The sequence below is a fragment of the Cetorhinus maximus genome, chromosome 10 (assembly GCF_964194155.1).
Source record: "Cetorhinus maximus chromosome 10, sCetMax3.hap1.1, whole genome shotgun sequence".
NCBI classification, from domain to species: domain Eukaryota; kingdom Metazoa; phylum Chordata; class Chondrichthyes; order Lamniformes; family Cetorhinidae; genus Cetorhinus; species Cetorhinus maximus.
The window spans coordinates 133,804,197-133,816,461 of NC_135888.1; the positions used below are offsets into that span (position 1 = coordinate 133,804,197).

The window sequence follows — 12,265 nt, forward strand, 5'->3', positions numbered from 1 at the left end:
CCTGGAATTCACTGCCCACGAGGGTGGAATCAGAGGCAATGAATGATTTCAATTGACTATGCACTGGAGGGAAATAAATTTGCAGGGACAGAGCGTGGAATGAGATTGACTGGATTGCTCCTTGGAGAGCTGGCATGGACCCGATGGGCTGATTGGCCTCCTTCTGTGCCGTAATGGTTCCATGACTGTAACTCTCAAGCTTTCACTCAGGGTTCAGAATGAATCATTCAGTGTCGGGGGGTGGGTGTTAGCTCCAGGTTCTACCAGGAGGGGGCAGCTTTGGCAATCTCCCAGTTGGAGCTCCACACCGCCCTCCAGCGGCAGCATCGCAACTTGACCGGCTGCCGGACACCGCGCGTGCGCAGCCATCAGGCAGGGGAAAGAGCGGAGTGCGCAGGCGCGGGTAAGATGGCGGATGACAAGGTCAGTGAGCCGGCTGCGGGGAGGGTCTGGGGGATATTGGGGGAGGGGGAGGGGGAGGGGGAGGGGGAGGGGTCTGGGAGCACAGGCCTTCACCCCACCCCCTGGGTGGGGGGCGAACATTGGTATTAGTTTGAATGTGAATTGTTCCCGTTGATGTTTGTCGCTTGTGCGGCCCAGTTGGGCCCGATTAGAGTGGAAGAGGGTTAAAGGAGGGGAACATAAAGGGGGGGGGGGTGCTGGGGGGTTAGGAGGGAGGAGTGGGGGGGGTTGGGGCGAGGGGGGGCGTGGGGGGAGGGGGGCGCTGGGATGGGGTTGGGGGGAGGAGGGGCTGGGAGGGGGGAGGAGGGGCTGGGAGGGGGGAGGAGGGGCTGGGATGGGGTTGGGGGGTCTGGGGGGGGAGGAGGGGCTGGGAGGGGGGCTGGGATGGGGTTGGGGGGAGGGGGGGAAGAGGGGCTGGGAGGGGGGAAGAGGGGCTGGGAGGGGGGAGGAGGGGCTGGGAGGGGGGAGGGGGGTCTGGGAGGGGGGAGGGGGGTCTGGGAGGGGGGAGGAGGGGCTGGGATGGGGTTGGGGGGTCTGGGGGGGGGAGGAGGGGCTGGGAGGGGGGAGGAGGGGCTGGGAGGGGGGAGGAGGGGCTGGGAGGGGGGAGGAGGGGCTGGGAGGGGGGAGGAGGGGCTGGGAGGGGGGAGGAGGGGCTGGGAGGGGGGAGGGGGTGCTGGGATGGGGTTGGGGGGGCTGGGATGGGGTTGGGGGGTCTGGGGGGGGAGGAGGGGCTGGGAGGGGGGCTGGGATGGGGGAGGGGGGGAGGAGGGGATGGGGTTGGGGGGAGGGGGGGAGGAGGGGATGGGGTTGGGGGGAGGGGGGAGGAGGGGCTGGGATGGGGTTGGAGGGGCTGGGAGGGGGGTGGAGGGGCTGGGAGGGGGGAGGAGGGGCTGGGAGGGGGGAGGAGGGGCTGGGAGGGGGGAGGAGGGGCTGGGAGGGGGGAGGAGGGGCTGGGAGGGGGGAGGGGGGAGGAGGGTCTGGGATGGGGGGAGGGGGGTCTGGGATGGGGGGAGGGGGGTCTGGGATGGGGGGAGGAGGGGCTGGGAGGGGGGTCTGGGATGGGGGGAGGAGGGGCTGGGATGGGGAGGAGGGAGGGGGTGCTGGGATGGGGTTGGGGGGATGGGATCGTGGGGGGGGTTGGGGGGTTGGGTGGGATGGTGGGTGGGGGGGCCTGGGGTTGGGGGGGATGGGGGCGGGGCTGGGATGGTGGGCAGGGGTGCGGGGGTGGGTGGGGAATGTAGGAGTAGAGGGGATTGGGCAGGGGTTTGCATGGGGGGCGGAATGAGAGGACTTTGGTGGGGAATATGTCGAGGTGGGGAGGAGGGAGGGAGGGAGTTGAGCAGGAGACTGGGTGGGGCAAGGAGGAGGTGAGGGATTGTGTATGGAGGGGAAGTGGATGGGGAGTGGGGCATATGGCAGGGATTGGGAAATTGGGGGAGGGGATGCGGGAAGGGAAGGGGCTGATGGAGTATGGCAGAGGTTGGGGATTTGGGGGAAGGGAAGGGTGATGGGAAATGGGCGAAGGTGATGGGAGTTAGTGTGGGAAGGTGGGTTTGGAGGGAGGGGGTGGGTGAGAAGTTGTGGGGCATAAAGAGGGTGGGGCTGTAAAGTGGTGTGGGGGGCTTAAAGGGATGGGATGAGGGGGAAGGGGTTGTGGGGGCATCAAGGGGTGTGGCGTGAGGGGCCCGGGGGATATAAAGTGGGGGGTGGGTGTGGGTGTGGGGTGAGGGGCCCGGGGGATATAAAGTGGGGGGTGGGTGTGGGGTGAGGGGCCCCGGGGATATAAAGTGGGGTGGGTGTGGAGCAGCATAAAGCGGTGCAGCGATTTAAGGGTGTGGATGGCGAGATGGGGAGAAATTTTTTCACTCAGAGGGTTGAGAGTCTTTGGAACTCTTCCTCAAAAGGCAGTGGAAGAAGAGTCTTTGAATATTTTTAAGGCAGAGCTGGATAGATTCTTGTTTAACAAGGGGGTGAAAGGTTATCAGGGGTAGGCAGGAATGTGGTGTTGAGGTTACAATCAGATCAGCCATGATCTTATTGAATGGCAGAGTGGGCTCAAGGGGCTGAGTGACCTACTCCTGCTCCTAATTCGTATGTTCATATGAAACAGTGTTAAATATGAGAGTTTCAGCCTTACGGGCAGAGGGTGGGAAAACACTGATACCTAGTCCAGTGTCATTCACAGAAACTGGGTTCTGTTGAGCAGCTTTTAGGCCATTTCACTCATTACCTCCCTTTCTGCTGTTGGGATGTTTATTGGTTTGCTTTTGCCATTTTTTTCTCATCCTCCTATTTTCTCTCTCAAGCTGTTAATTCTGATAATGGCCTTACACATTCCAATCCCTTTCCTGTGATGATCCTATACAAGATGCTGCTTGCTCTATATGTGCAACCGCACCAACCTATCAGTTACCTTTGACCATCATTGCTGGGATACTGTGGAGGCTGCATCTGGCACCACACCCCATGCATGTAAATAAATAACACTTGTGTTTTACATAGTGTCTTATCACGCTGAGATTACAACACAAGCAGGCTGTTTGACCCAACTACATATGTACGTACAAACATGGGAACTCGGAGCAGGAGTAGGCCATTCAGCCCCTCAAGCCTGTTCCACCATTTGATAAGATCAAGGCTGATCTGATTGTGGCCTGCACGCCACTTGCCTGTCTACCCCCCATACCCTTTGACCCCCTTATCAATCTAGAATCTAACTCAGCCTTAAAAATATTCAATGACCCAGCCTCCACAACTCTCTGGGGAAGAGAATTCCACAGACTATCGACCCTGAGAGAGAGAGAGAAGTATTCCTCATCCCTGTCTTAAATGGGAGACCCCTTATTTTTAAACTCTGTCCCTAGTCCTAGTCTCCCCCCATGAGGGGAAACATCCTCTCCGCATCCACCCTGTCAAGCCCCCTCGGGATCTTATATGTTTCAATAAGATCATCTCTCATTCTTCTCTTCACCAATGGAGACAGAGTCAACCACATTATTGTGGATCTGGAGTCACATGTAAAGGACATTTGTGAACCAGATTGGTTTTACCATAATCGATGATCGCTTCATGAGACTAGATTTCAATTCCAGATTTTATTAATTAAATTTAAATTCCACCAGCTGCCATGGTGGGATTTGAACCTATGTCTGCAGAGCACTAGCCTGGACTACTGTGTCCCCCGAAGAGGTCACTTTTAAATGTCCTGGCTCTAATTTTAAATTTACTCCCCTTGTTTGGGACTCCTCCCCAACCAGAGTTCTTTCCATTTATTCCCACAACAACTTATATTTTCACAGCGCCTTTAACATAAAGGAATATTCAAAGGTGTTTCACAGGAGCATTCTAAAGCAAAGTATGACACTGGGCTACGTAAGGAGATATTTAGTCAGATGACCAAAAGCTTGGTCACAGAGGTAGGTTTTGAGTATCTTAAAGGAGTAAAGCGAGATGGAGGTGTAGGGAGGGAATTCCAGAGCTTGGGGCCTAGGCAACTGAAGACAGGGCTACCTGTGGTGGAGCAATTATATTTGGGAGCGCACAAGAGGAGCGCAGATATCTCGGAGGGTTGTGAGGCTGGAGGAAAATACAGAAATAGAGAGGGGCGAGGCCATGGAGTGATTTAAAATCAAGACATTGTTTGACCGGGAGCCATTGCAGGGGTGATAGGGGAACGGGACAGCTCGATGAGGTCACCCACCAATCTTATAAGCTCATGGGAACACCTGTCAACCTGTCCTTAAAATTTAAACCCTCAAAGTCCCAGTATTCCTTGGAAATATATCGCTGTTCCTTCACTGTCATTGGGTCAAAATCCTGGAACTCCCTCCCTAACAGCACTGTGGGTGTACCTACACCACATGGACTGCAGCAGTTCGTGAAGGCAGCTCACCACCACCTTAAGGGCAATTAGGTGTTGGCAATAAATGATGGCCTAGCCAGCGATGCCCACATCCCATGAAAAAAGATGTACCTCACTGTCCAGTGACAGCTCTTCTGTCTCAGCAACATTGTTCAACTCCTGGGAGCTACCCACCCATATTGCCTTGCCTGGTGAACTGTACTCATAACGTCACATTGAAATTCCAACAAAAACAGGGCATTTGGCTCAAGCAGTCGGTGTCGGCACTTATCCTCCATGAGAACAAATCATGCTCCTCCTTTTTAATTAACTGCCCGTTCCCATATCCTTTCATCCCGACTCGAATATTGACTGACCTGCTTTCTGTCTAAACTGCAGTCCGTGAAACTGAACTCCACAGCCGCGCAACTCTGTTTAAAGAGAGTTTTCTACAATAAAACCTCTTCCGTTTAATCTCTTTGTGGATGGTTGGAAACAATCTGCTTCTATCTGCCCTGTCCCATCCTTTCATGCACTTCAATCATTTCGCCCCGTGACCTGTTTTCTAATAGAAAAGGCCCAGTTGTACTAAAAGCTGCTGCTTAATTGCACACACCCGTCACCAGCTGTCTCTCAGTGTGTGACTGTTGCTGTGTAACCAGCCTGTCCGACTGCAGTGATCCTGTGTTCGCTTATTGGTACCACCGTGCTTTGTTTTTCCCTTTTATTCTTCCAAGGGATGTGGGCGTCGCTGGCAAGGCCAGCATTTGTTACCCATCCCTAATTGCCCTTGAACTGAGTGGCTTGCTAGGCCATTTCAGTGGGCAGTTAAGAGTCAGCCACATTGCTGTGGGCCTGGAGTCACATCCAGGTCAGAACGGGTAAGGATGGTAGATTTCCTTCCCTAAAGGGGCGTTAGTGAACCAGATGGGTTTTTACAGCAATCAAAGATTATTGTCGCCATTACTGAGATTGGCTTTATGTTCCAGATTTATTAATTGAATTTAAATCCCACCAGCTGCCTTAATGGGATTTGAACCCATGTCCCCAGAGCATTCGCCTGGGCCTCTGGATTACTCATCCAGTGACATTACCACTATGTTCTAGTCTTTCCCTAAAGTGTGTTAAATAAGCTTCTTACCAACATCACCAATAGGTCAAGCTCCCCAGTGCAATTAATTTTAGAGTCATAGAGTTTTACAGCACAGAAAGAGGCCCTTTGGCCCATCGTGTCCACGCCAGTCATCAAGCCCCTATCTACTCTCATCTCATTTTCTAGCATCTGACCTGTAGCCCTGTGTGCTGTGGTGTTTCAAGTGTTCATCTAAATACTTCATAAACGTTGTGAGGGTTCCCGCCTCTACCACCCTTTCAGGCAGTGAGTTCCAGATACTCCCCACTCTCTGGGTGAAAAAAAAATTCCTCAAACCCCCTCTAAACCTTCTGCCCCTTACCTTAAATCTATGCCCCCTGATTATTGACCCCTCCATGGGGAAAAGGGGAAAAGTTTCTTCCTATCTACCCTATCTGTGCCCCTCATAACTTCGTACACCTCAGTCAGGTACCCCCTTAAGCCTTCTCTGCTCTAACGAAAACAGCCCCGGCCTATCTAGCCTCTCTTCATAGCTGAAAAACTCCAGCCCAAGGAACATCCTGGGGAACCTCCTTTGCACCCTCTCCAGTGCAATCACATCCTTCCTATGGTGTGGCGACCAGAACTGCGTACACTACTGCAGATGTGGCAAATTTTGTCAAATCTCAGTTTGTGCTGCTGTAAGTGCCTGTCTTCTGTGTAACATCCACGAATGGATGAGCAACAGCAGATAATGGTGCCTGAAGTCCTGGTTTCCTACCCTCCCCTCCCCCACCACCAATTTGGAAGCTTAAATAAGTGTTTGCTGCAGTTTGTCTTATACATTCTCACTGGGTCTCTTTCCAATAACATTGGGATATTCTTGTTGCAGGATACCCTGGGCAAGCTGAAGGATCTTGCGCAGCTGAAGGGCCAACTAGAAAGCATCCAGCGGAGGGTGGAGGAGGAGGTCCAAATGGGATTGCCCAATGTGAGTATCAGAAGCACTGTAGTGAAGTTAAAAAATCCTTTCAGCCTCATGTGGACAGTGCGAAGAGCATCTTGTTCACAGCTGCTGGTTAACAAGCAGCGATTAAATTTAATTATGTGTCACCTAGCAGTTTATCCTTAAAACAGATGAAATCGAACACACGTGTAAAGAGATCCACTTTTGGAGGAAGAATGGGGAGTGACAATCTGAACTAAGTGATAGAATTGTAAAGGGGGTGGAGGAACAGAGAAGCTTAGGGGAGTATGTACACAAATCTTTAAAGATGGTACGATGTGTTTTTTAAAGAGCTTGAGATCCATGGCTTTAATAATGATGCAGAGTACAAAAACAAGGAGGCTTTACTGAACCTCTATAAATCACAGGTCAGGCCTCAGCTGAAGTATTGTGTCCCGTTCTGCACATCACTCTTTAGGAAAGAGTCAAGGGGGTGGAGGAGAGATTTACTAGAACAGTTCCAGAGATGAGTAACTTCAGTTGTGGGGAGACCCTGAAGAAGCTGGGGCTTGTTCTCCTTAGAGCAGAGAGTTTAAGGAGTAAAGGTGTTCAAAGTCGTGAATGGCTTTGATAGAGTAAATAAGGAGAAACTGTTCCCAGTGGTGTAAGAGTCAGTAACTAGAGGAGCACAGGGATCCTGGAGGGTTGTAGGGAAGGAGGTTGCTGCAGAGGTAGGGAGGGTGAGGCCCTGGAGGTGTTTGTAAACAAGGTTGAGAATTTTTAAATGGAGGCTTCCCAGGGGCCAGTGTAGGTCAGCAAGCACGAGTGAAGTGTAAATGAGATTTGGTGTGAGCTTGGTTATGGACAGCAGGTTTTTGCAGGAGCTGTAGTTTACAGAGGTTACAGTGGGAGACCGGTCAGGAGAGAATTGGAACGGCTGATCTAGAAATGATAAAGGGCCTGGATGACGGTTCCAGCAGCAGTTAAGCTGAGGCGGGCAGAGATGGGTAATGTTACGCAGATGGAAGTAGGTGTTCCTGGTGACGGAGCGGGTTTTGGAGTCAGAAGCTCAGCTCGGGGTCAAGTGCAAGACCAGACTTTGGCAAACCACTAAACCTGATTGAATTTGCTCCTGTTCCAGGGTGGCTCCCTGTTGGCTTCTCCGTTCCTGAAGGGATTCCTGGCAGGATACGTTGTGGCAAAACTGCGAGCTTCTGCTGTCCTCGGCGTGCTGGTGGGGACGGCCACCGGGATTTACGCAGCCCAAAACTACAACATCCCCAATGTAGAAAACACAATCAAAAATTACCTGAACTCGATGAAGAAAGGACCAAAATAAGGAACGTTTTCCCCACCGCCGCAGCCTGGGAGCCAGTTGGATCTGTCCCGAGTGTCAGGGACGGGGGAATTGCAGGACAATCGAACATAAGCTTGGAGAGCAACTGACCTTTGATATTATTGGTGTAAGCAACTTACTGTAACTTGACTGGCTGTAGCTTGAAACTTTCAATGAATCTGACTGAAAGACGGGTGCTTGTGAATGCACAATTGCCGCCTTGCTTCTCTGTCCACCCCCATCGCCTCTTTCCTGGCCTTGCAACTAATCCGTCGGCATTTACTTCTTTAGCATAAATGAGCTTAGTTTTGGTGCGCTGCTTCAGAAAAGAAATGGATGCTGTGGAAGACTCCAGTACTTTCGGCTTGCCTCCTGCGAAGGCTCAGATGAGGGCTCGGTTCAGCTGGGGTCTCGTGCTGCTGCTCTCCGTGCTCGCCTATGGCTCGCACGCCCCCTTGATCGGCCTGTGCAAGGTGGACGGGAGGGTGCCCTTCAGCTCCTCCTCCGTCGTGGTCCTGGTTGAGCTGGCAAAACTCGTGTCTTCCGTGTTGCTCCTAACTTGTGACCGCAGCCCGCTCGCCAGCAGCGGCGCCATCTCTGTGCGCTCGGCCCTCCCTTTCGCTGTGCCCGCCTCCCTTTACGCCGTCAACAACAACCTGGTCGTCCACATGCAGCACCACATGGACCCCGTGACCTTCCAGGTGCTGAGCAACCTCAAGATTGCTGCCACCGCCGCCGCCTTCAGCCTCCTCCTGCGCCAGCGGCTGCCCATGCTCAAGTGGCTGGCACTCTTCCTGCTGATGGTAGCCGGGGCCTGCCACGCCGGTGCTCTGCGTGGCCAGCCTGGGGAAGTGGAGCCAGCAGTGCATGCCCACCTCTACATCACACCATGGGGAGCAGTCGCCATCACCGCCTACTGCTCGATATCAGGCCTCTCTGCCGTGTACACCGAGTGGGCTTTGAAGTCACAGCCGCTGTCCCTCAACCTGCAGAACCTGTTCCTGTACACTTTCGGGGTCGCTGTTAATTCCATCATGCACGCAGCCAGCTCCCCTGTTAGCTTCTTTGAGGGATACTCGGCCTGGGTGGCTGTGATAATTGCCACCCAGGCTCTGAATGGGTTGCTGATGTCTATCGTCATGAAGTACAACAACAACATCACCAGACTATTTATAATTTCCTGCTCCATGTTGGTTAACGCAATCCTTTCTGTCCTCTTGTTTAACCTCCAACTCACCCCTTTATTCATTGTGGCAGTGGGGCTGATCTGTACAGCTATTCATCTCTACTATCGAGTTAGGTAATGCTGACTAATAGGGTCATGGTTTTTGTTTGGGTTCAGTTTGTCTGCTCCCTACCTCACCACCATTTGGTGTTTCTTGATTTGCAGAATACCTTTTGTGTTAGGTTTTCTGAACTCTGACCCCAACCTGATTCAGTCTACCTCGCCTTCTGGGGCCCTCTGTTAATGTCACTGAAGTGAGGATGGGAATAGCGGTGCAGTTGCTTCTGGCATTGGGCTGATATACCCTATAATGTCTTAAACTGAACACTGTACAGGATACGTGTTGGGGAACCTCAAACTCAACCAATCAGGTAGCTGCATTATTGCCACTATTCACATTCTTACTGCTGTGGCTCTGGTTGCAACTTAATTTTCTTCATCTTTCTTCCACTTTCTGCTATGAGGGTTACCAACCCTCCAGGATTGGCCTGCAGCCTCCGGGAGTTATAAATGTTCACATCCAAAATGTCGTGAAAGACCCAGGTGACAAAGTCCCAAAACGCTGACCATCACCATGGTAAACAGGAGTTCCCAAATCTAGTTGTACATTACCCTGGAGGTTTCATCATGTCCTCCCACCTATTAACCACTCCCCCACCTGCCATTGGTCACCCAGCACATCCATCCTCACAGCCCCGCCTTCCACCGCCAGTTGGCAGGTGAACAGATTAATCTCCAAGGCAGTGTTGCAATTTAACAAAAGAAAACTCAGGGGCGTTCTTTAAACTAGAACCTTTACCCCCTTCGTTTTCTTTAAATGTTTTTGTCATTTTACTTGGCCCCAGGAATCGTCCAATCAGGTGACAGGGAATCTGTTCGCTTCCCAGTTAGCAGTGTAAGGCAGGGCTTCGCGAGGATGGACGTGTTGGGCAGACAGTGGTGTGTCAGGAGTGGCTAGAGGTGGGAGATATGAAGAAATCACCAAGGTAATGCACAACTGGAGTTGCCAACTCCTGTTGACTATGGCGGTGATGTCCAGAATTTTGGGACTTTGTCACCTGGAACTTGCAACAATATTTTGGGGTTGGGGGGTAATTTGAGGATCCTTTGAAATTTTCTTGGCTGCTTGAGGTGGGTTTGAAGTAACCATACAGTTGGCTAAAAAGGGAGGGAAAGTCTAGGGTTAGTTCAGGTTGTGTATCCCATTTTGCTTTAAGTTTTGACCTCTGAGCCCGGCCAACCCCAGTCTTCCCTCACTGCTGAGGCCCTCTCTCGAAGCCACAAACATGAAACTGATTTTCCTCAGTGTCGTGGAGGCTGTGTGACTTCAAGCTGCCTTTAAAGATAATCCTGGGGAGCCAGACTGCCGGTTGGGTTTTCTGCAGTCTGAAAACTGAAGCAAGGGAAAACTTAAACAAAACTCCCTGAACTTTCCTTTTTGTCTTTTTAATAATTATCTTACTGGACATGAAAACAATATCTGTCCTCCTAGGAATAGGCCATTCAGCCCTTCGAGCCTACTCCAACCCCATTTATCCATCTTTGCTCCCTATCCCTTGACCTCCTTACCTAATAACATAAATGGGTCTCAGTGTGGAAATCTCTAATTCCTGGCTTTTGGGTGAGAGAGTTCCAGATTTCTATTACCCTTTGTATGGTGAAAGTGCTTTCAGATTTCCCTCCTGAACAGCTTGAGTCTAGTTTTAATGTTACACCGCGTCCCTTTCGAAATAATTTTTTCTCATGTTAACTTCAAATCTCAGCTTTAGCTTCAGCTTTCTGGAGTTTCTCTTCTCTCTCTAACTCATTTCAGTGTGCTGAATGTCAATATCTGAAGCTGCCTTTGTCTCCCTGTTGCCCATCAGAGGTATCCACTGAATGATAGCTGACAGTCTGAAGTGTAGCGATGTAAGAGGGGGGTTGATCACAGCACCTATAGGATAGTGCCTTTCCTAGAAATCATTGCTCTTCAATTTCCGCACTGACTATCAGGCTGACCAACTGAAAACAGGAGTAAAGCTAGAATGGTGCAGTAGACAAGTTAGCACCTGGAAGAGGAAAGGCAATTTAACATCTTCAGCATAATCTTTCAACAGGTTGAGCTTACCTCCAGAAACTTGTTCTGCCCTATACACCTGTAACAGTGTGAATGCTTGACTGATCCATTCCTCATTCAACCTTTGCTACTTTCTAACTTGTCCTTTAACAATTGATTTATTTTTGGGATGGAGTTCCATTGATGTCAGTCATATCTCGAGTCCCTAGCCCAAGTACAATCAGCTGCTTAACCACAGGTGGCATCACACCTGATCAGGTCAGAGTATCCACCTGTGCTTCCTGGGTAGCAGCCAGAAGTGGTGAAGACTCCTTCTACTCCAGCACTCAGCCCTTGAAATCCAAGGCACTGAGTAACTTTGCAGAACAACTCCTGTCAAGATGAACCAGGCATTGTTTCAAGAACTTCCTTATCTTTGTGGCTCCCCTTGTTAGCCATGGTGTTGCCTGGTTCAACTTCTCATCAATGGTGGCATCCTCACCCCCAGTTGAAGAGACTTGGGTGATGGTGATGTTGCCCTGATCAGGTGGTAGTGGGTGGGCTTTCTCTTTGTCATTGAGGGGCAACTGTCCAATTTCGGTCCTGATGAAGGTCGATGCCTGAAACAATGGCACATATGCTTCCTGGCCACACTCCAGTGATTATCCAGCAGGTTTAGGGCAGGTAGGTTGGAAGTGTGCCTGTATCTCTCCTTTTCCTGGGAGAAGGGGCTTCCCAATTTCCTACCCGCAAGCTAGGGACTTTCAGATGTCACTGGAAGTTTATCTCTGCACATACAGGAGCCGTGATGAGCAGTACCCTTCCCCTGCGCCTCACCCCTTGATGGGTTGGCTGCCTCCCCCCCCCCCCACCCCCATCCTGACCAGCAATTGGAGAGCCCAATTCCTATAGTGACTCCAGGAGGGCATTAGTTGAGTAGGCAGATGGTCTTCAGGTGTCCCCACGATTAATTTCCCAACCAACACTAAAGCCTCCCCATGGAGAATAACCACTTGTTTAGGTTACTTGCTGGACGCTCCCTCGTGTCTCGCACCAGCTGTCCTGTGATCCCTCATATCAGATTACCAGAGGCCTGCTTGCACCCATGAATCTGTTGTCCTTCAAGAAGAAAATAAACTAAAACAAAATCCCCCTCTTATTTTTAAGGTGCCAACCGACTTGGGCATTTCAGCACTTTGTTTTCTATGTTGCCAAGAGATTATTCCAAGGCACAGCCCTCTCTCTGTTAACATCATTGTTAACCATAGACGCGGACACCATGGGTTGTGAGCTATGAAACTTCAAAAATGAAGTGCATCTGGAGTGATCTTGCCACGTTTACACATTA

At 51.3% G+C, this 12,265-nt stretch overlaps 2 protein-coding genes across 2 annotated transcripts; both read left to right on the top strand.

Annotated features, from left to right (window-relative positions):
• The first annotated feature begins 332 nt into the window (after positions 1-332).
• Positions 333-7,869, top strand: LOC144686053 (SLC35A4 upstream open reading frame protein). The gene is made up of 3 exons (XM_078551210.1): positions 333-423; positions 6,268-6,366; positions 7,463-7,869. The coding sequence occupies exons 1-3, from the start codon at positions 409-411 to the stop codon at positions 7,658-7,660; spliced, it is 312 nt and encodes a 103-aa protein (XP_078407336.1). The 5' UTR covers positions 333-408; the 3' UTR covers positions 7,661-7,869.
• LOC144686052 (putative UDP-sugar transporter protein SLC35A4) lies at positions 7,814-9,097 on the top strand. Its single transcript, XM_078551209.1, has one exon. The coding sequence runs from the start codon at positions 7,954-7,956 to the stop codon at positions 8,959-8,961; it is 1,008 nt and encodes a 335-aa protein (XP_078407335.1). The 5' UTR covers positions 7,814-7,953; the 3' UTR covers positions 8,962-9,097.
• The last annotated feature ends 3,168 nt before the right edge of the window (positions 9,098-12,265 follow it).